We start from the raw sequence: 7,225 nt of genomic DNA on the forward strand, positions 1-7,225 counted from the left end.
TGATTCTTATTTAATCAAGAGATAAGAAACTCACCTACCGAGAAAGTAAACCTGCCCACTATATAGAGAGAAGGGATGTAAAAAACTAGACAGGAAACACATTCTACCACCTAGAAAACTAAGTCCCGTATCCACATCATATGCACTCAAAATGATCGATAAAGTCGAATAACACTTTACTTAGAAGATATACATACGGATGGAGTCAAAAGGTTTTTCTTCTGCTCAACTATTTAAGCTTGCCTTGTATGTCACAGATACATGTATTTTGTTCCCCACTTTGCATGTTAGTCATGTGTGGGGTTATTTAACTTTTGAAAATGTCTAAAGGTAAACTGTAAAGCAACAAGCAATAGTAGCAACATATCCAATCCTTGCTCTGAATATGATATGATTATTACCTTAGGACAAGTGCATCGGTTTGAGGTTTGATTAGAACATAGATTAATAGTTGTTAACTTAGTTAATCACCAAATGAGAACACGACAACTAACCAATAAACAACAAATTAATCATTTTGATTATCTTAGTTAAACAAGATTAACTAAGTAGTCAAGGAAACATGCTCCATGGGTGATAGTGATACATGTTTAGCTATAGGCATGTATAGAATATACGTAGATAGCTTTATTTATATGTTGATGATTTTGACCTAATCCCACAATGTTTATCCCTTCTAAACCATGCATCCATTTTATGAGGTTGTATCAGTGGTTAACAGCTTAGAAAGTTTGAAAATCATATACAATAACAAACAGGTATCTTTCATTTCATACCAGTGTTAAATAAGGTCAATCATCACCGGATCCAAGAAATACTATCATAAAGTAATACATTTTTTTTCTTCCAAGCATAACGTAATACATATAATTGAATCTATAAAAAAGAAATGAACAAATATTAATCAAGTAGTTGCGATTTTTAATATTAAGTCTAATACTAAACTCATCCACATGAGTAAAAGAGGTTAGGACCATTATTTAATCAAATTAGAGATGCTAAGGACGGTGGGCTCAGTCGGCGCGCGGCCGTGTTATCATGTATACTAAAGAGACCGATGACATACAAAGAAAATATCATTGTGTTAGGGTAACATGGTATCCACTCTTATAGAGGCGGAGCTAGAAGAAGGGACGAGTGGGGCTTAAATATTTAGGGTACTTTTAGAAAGTATCCGGTTTAAAGAAATACAAATTTAAAGGTCCACAAAAAAATATTATCCCGTTTTTCTAATTTTTCTAGAACTCATCAGATTGGGTACACTTAAACTAATTCTGGGTTATACAAATTTAAATGGACCTAAAATAAGGTATGTTAAGGGATGTCAGAGCTATCCCATGAGAAAATAAATGTGTTCTGTTCTTCTAGACGTGTGGGACGTCATTTATTCTCTCGGAATTTTTTCAGAGGAACCAAAGTCGAAAAGAATTAGGGTTTTGACGAAAATAGCCTAATTTCAAGAATTTGATGAAAATGATTTATTCTAAAAAGTAGGGGGCCGAGTCACTCCCCATTCTCTTCTACGGTTATCTATACCTCTTTCAACCCTTTTATCTCATCATTCTTCAATAAAAACGAGCTCATAAGAAATTTTGACCAAAATACCTTTATTTCGTAATTTTGAGTATTTATCTTTTTTTTTTTGCTAAATCAATTCATTTATTACTCATTTAAGAAAAATTACAACTCAAAGTCATACCCGAAAATTATTTACAAGCCCAACTTAGAATGAAATAAGAAAATAAAAACAAAAAACAAAAGCCCATCAGCCAGAAATGAGAGACAAAAGCCCACTGAAAATTGAAACTTAACAGCACCTGTAATATATTTTGTCAGGCATTTCCAGAGAAGGGAGAAAAGCTGGTTTAGTTGAATACTTCTGACATACTCCCCTACTCAGACCTGCACCTTTCTTTGCCATGACATCTGCTGAAGAATTTATTTCCCTCATACTATGAATAAATTGAATTCTCCTAAACATTACTTTTATTTGCTGCCAACTTGCTTGCTCAATCCAAGGAACCTTCTCAGATTTGTAAGCAGTTATTGCTGCATTGGAATCAGATTGCACTCTTATGTCAAAATTGTTATGTTCCACTGCCCATTCAACTGCTCCAATGATTGCCATTATTTCATCTATGAAATTAGTAGTTATACCCAAACCTCTGGATTCTGCGTATATAAATTCACCATTCTCACCTCTGCAAACAAATCCCATTCCTGCTGCTCCTGGGTTACCTCTTGAAGCACCATCACATCAAATTAGAATCTAGTTTACTTCAGGTAGACAGAATCTCAGTTCAACGATTCTCTGGAGTTTTATTGGCTGCTTCTTAATTTCAAAATGTTTGAAAACCATGTAGTCATAACTACAATCCCACATGTAATTCCTTATTCTCTTCGCACAGTCCTTGACATACTGTTTTATTCTCATCTTTATACTAACCAAACTCCTCTTTTCACCATCAAAACACATTCTGTTTCTTGAGAAGCATATTTCCATCATAGTAATTGAAGCTGCCAGAATCCACACATCTTTGACTGCTCCACTTTTATGCTTTGCAAACTTTATAACATCTTCATATGATTTTGGATTGCAGAATAGGAAAACACCACCCAACCATTCCCAAATAAGCTGACTAAAGTTACATTTCCACAATATATGCTCAATATTGTCTATATCCTTTCCACAGAAGTAACATTTAGAAGCTAAGCTGAAACCTTTACCTTGCATTTTTTCATCAGTTGCACATACTCCTTGCAAAATTTTCCATATGTTGCTGAAAGTTGTAGGATGTAATACTGGGTTCCACACATGTTTAGCCCAGTCAACTTTATTGAACTTTTGCCTTATCAACTCAGCAGCTGAAGAGACTGTAAATTCACCTGACAAAGTACCTACCCAAATCCTTTTATCCTTTTGATCTGTAATTGCAGGCAGTTCTTTCACATTAATATACTGTAGCATTCTTTGAGGAATCAACCACTCTCCATTTAAAATCAAGTCAGCTACTTTCATGTTACTATTTTGGTTCATGTAGTCATCTTCTTCAAAAATTTCTTTTAGGGGCTTATCTCTAATCCAAGAATCATTCCACACAGAGATTTGTGTTCCATTGCCAGTTAACCACCTTGTATGAAGTTGTACTTCTTCTATGACCCATTTCAAACCTGGCCATATAGAAGACTTTTTATAGCTTGTAATCCATGCACCAGCCACTGTTGTGTATTTTGCTCTCATAAACCTTGCCCATTCTGCTTTAGAAGTTTGAATTTTCCACACTAATTTCATTAATAATGACTTGTTAACCACTTCCAATCTTCTTATTCCAAGTCCCCCTCCCTCCTTTGGAGAGCAAGTTTTTTCCCATTTCAAAGTTACACATTTCCTCTCATATGGATCACCAGTCCATAGAAAATTCCTTATCATTCTTTCACAAATTTTCACCACACTTGAGGGCCACCTATAAACTGACATATTGTAAATTGGAATGCTACTTAATATGGATTTAACAAGAGTTATTCTGTCCATAAAAGATAGCAACTTACCAATCCAACTTGCCATTCTGTTTTGTAACATTTCAACTACACCCCAGACAGTAGTTGTTTTCACTCTCCCTGTCTTCAATATAACCCCAAGGTACTTGTCAGGTAAACAAGATACACTCATCTGAAATTCATTTGTCAGCATTTGTTTCCTTTGCTCAGTCACTCCCCCAATGAAAAGTTTGCTTTTTTACTGATTTATCACTTGACTTGAAGATAGTTGATAATCTTGTAACAGCTTCATAACAGTTTGTATATTTTTCTTGTGACCATTAAAGAAAAGAAAAACATCATCAGCAAATAAAATGTGAGTAGGTTGCACATCTCTGTAGTTAACCATGGGAATAATCATTCTTTCTTCTACCATCTTAGTAATACTTCTACTCAAAACATCTTCAGCAATCACAAACAAAATGGGTGATAATGGATCACCTTGTCTTAACCCCCTGCTCACTTCAAAAAAACCAACAAGACCTCCATTTACTAACACATAGATTCTAGCTGATATAAACAATTGATGAATCCAGTTGACACACTTTCGAGAAAAACCATATCTTTTCATTACTTCAAAAAGAAACTCCCAGCTTAGAGAGTCATAAGCTTGAGTGATATCCAGTTTTAAGCCTATGTTTCCTCCTCTCCTTTTTGTATCCAGTTTATTAATCATTTCAGAAGCTAAAACCACTTGTTCCTGTATACATCTCCCCTTTATAAATGCACCTTGTTGATCAGAAACAATTTTGTCCAGCATTCCATACATTCTTGATGTCAAGATTTTGGTAAAAATTTTAAAGCAAAAATTGTTGAGGCCTGTGGGTCTGAATTGATTAGGTTTTCTAGCACATTTTACCTTTGGCAGGAGAAATAAAAAGTTAGAATTTAAACCTCTTGGTATGAACCCTTTGCTCCAGCTGTATTGAATAGCTTTACACAGCTCAGTACCAATAATCTCCCAAGCAAATCTATAAAAGAAACCTGGAAAACTATCTGGTCCAGGAGCACTATCAGCATTAAGTGCAAAAACAACATCTTTGATTTCTTGAAATGAGGGAACTCCTTCCAGCATGTTATTATCTTCTAAAGTGACCACTTCAGGAATAGCATCAAAAATTCCAGCAGCAAAATTTACATTTTTAAACTTGAACTTCTCATCAAAGTGTTGTTCTAAGAAATGAGCAATTTGATTTTGGTCTGTAAAAATTGAACCATTTTCATCCTCTAACTCTGTTATAGCATTTGCAGCTTGTCTTATCTTAATTGAAGTATGGAAGAATCTTGTATTAGCAGCACCATCTTTCAGCCACTGCTCTCTTGACTTTTGTTGTAAAATAGAGTGAAGTTGTTGAGTGAACATTTCCTGTTTACCTCTGGCTACCACCAACTTATTCAAAAGAAAATTATCATTAGGATTCTGATCTGAAATAATAGTAGCTTGCCTAACCTCCTCCTCCGCTTTTGCTAATTTAATTCTAACATCACCAAATACATGCCAGTTCCACTCCTTAATTTTAACCTTTATTAGCTTCAGCTTTTGCATAAATACAAACATTGGATTTCCTCTTACCTCTACAGTCCATTCTTCTTGAATAAGTCTCTTGAAATCTTCATGTTCCAACCAAACTTTAAGCACTCTGAAAGGAACATTTTTAGGTTTTGGAACATCAACACAAGAACCCAATAATGGGCTGTGATCTGAAACACTTCTCACTCCAAATTTATAGTTCCATCCAGGATACTTTTCACACCACTTGAGATTGTATAAAGCTCTATCCAAAGTACAAATTATCCTTTTGTTGCCAGCTCTGTTATTACACCAAGTAAATTGTAAGCCTGAACTTGGATCCTGCATAAGATTACACACATTCAAAGCTTCATGAAAATCCTGCATTGCGACCCTTAAAGGTGTTCTCCATCCTTTATTTTCATCCACACTTAAGACTGTATTAAAATCTCCAATTAATAACCATGGTAATTCCATAATACTTATTTGCTCTAATTCTAGCCATAATTCTTTTCTGTCAGCAGCAAGAGAAGCAGCATGAATACAAGACACTAAAACTCCACCCACATTAACTGTTATCACTTTATTAGTGATTGAAACAACAGAAGGTTCATTTATTGAAGCACTCCAAAAAAGCCAAATATTTCCTTTTCTCTCATTTGTAGAATTATGTATTAACTTGTGATGCATTCCAGGTAACTTTAAACTCTTACAATCCTTTGAATTCCATTTAATTTTTGGTTCCACCACCCATACTAAAGTAGGACTAAACTGTTTAACTAAACTCCTTAGTTTGTCTTTGGCTCTTGGTCTCCTTAAGCCTATGACATTAAGGAAAATAGTCTTCATTTATGATTAGAAATTTGAGAAGGACCAGGACTTCTCATTCCTTTTTTCTCTTTCACTAAATTTAAACCATTATTTTGTTTTCTTGTAGTAATAAGACTAATTGGTTTAGGCTTGATAATCTTCTTTACTACTTCCTTAGCTGGCATTTCCTTTCAGTTTCCACAACAACAGAATTAGCAGCTGAATTGCTACTAGATGCCACATCTAATAGTTTTTCCACACTAAGAGGAGGAAACTCTTCATTTATGAAATTTTGAAGTACATGATATTTACCTGAACTTTGCTTGCCGTGATCTGAGTATTGAGCCAATGAATTCCCCACATGGGGTATAATAGCATCAACAATCTCATCTTCACTAAATGGATCCTTATCATCAGACTTTGAAGAACTCTTAGTATGTGTTCTACAGATATCAAAACCAATAGGCTGTTGTATTGTCCTTTCTTTAATACTCCAAACCCTTTTTGGAATAACATAACTATTATCATTTTCTTATACTTCTTGTGCATCATTCTTCCTCAAACCTCTGCATTCAGTAACCAAATGGCCCACAGCCTTGCAATGACTGCAAAATTTAGGTAACTTTGGAATCTGAACTTCCAGTTCAAAACTTCCATATTTAGAGTTAACAACTATTTGATGTGGAACAGTTCTTGATAAATCCACTTCAACTAAGACACTAGCATAGTAGCCCACTTCTCTTTTCAGGGTAGTATCATCAACTTTAATGGCTCTACCAATAGCTTCTCCCATAGACATAAGCTTTTTCTCCTTCCAATATTCTATGCCTAAACCTGGAAAGTTAACCCAAATAAAGTTGCAGTAGACTTTTGAGCTGCAGGATTAAAATTAGCTTCCCATAATCTTAGTTTAAGAACTTGAGAATTTACCATCCAATATCCATTCCAAATGTACTTCATATCAATTTCATTCTCAAGCTTAATAACAAAAAAACCTTTACCAAGAGGAATTAATTGAAATTTACCTTTAGTTATCCATTGTTTTCTTAGTTCTGCTTCCGCAGTTGCAAATTTCAACTTAACAAAATCTAATCTCCCAATTAAGCTAAACTTCCATTCATTAATGCTTTCATCTAGATCTTCACCAGGTATATATAATGAAGGAATTTTGTATTGGTTTTCAGAATCTGAATTCATCTTATGTTGATCTGAAGTAAACTTAAGGTTACTATCATTCAAACTCGATCCAGAATTCATTATTGGTTGAAAAATTATTGAAAAAACGAAAACCAGATCCACAAGAACTAATCATTATTACACTTTTAATGAAAAATACCTAAATTAAAGACTAATATCTAACAACTGAAG

General features: G+C 34.3%; 1 protein-coding gene across 1 annotated transcript; it reads right to left on the reverse strand.

Moving 5' to 3' along the window:
• Nucleotides 1–1,807: 1,807 nt before the first annotated feature.
• LOC113278881 lies at nt 1,808–2,218 on the reverse strand. The gene has a single exon (XM_026527608.1). The coding sequence runs from the start codon at nt 2,216–2,218 to the stop codon at nt 1,808–1,810; it is 411 nt and encodes a 136-aa protein (XP_026383393.1).
• Nucleotides 2,219–7,225: the final 5,007 nt, after the last annotated feature.

Source organism: Papaver somniferum, chromosome 5 (genome assembly GCF_003573695.1).
Source record: "Papaver somniferum cultivar HN1 chromosome 5, ASM357369v1, whole genome shotgun sequence".
Taxonomy (NCBI): domain Eukaryota; kingdom Viridiplantae; phylum Streptophyta; class Magnoliopsida; order Ranunculales; family Papaveraceae; genus Papaver; species Papaver somniferum.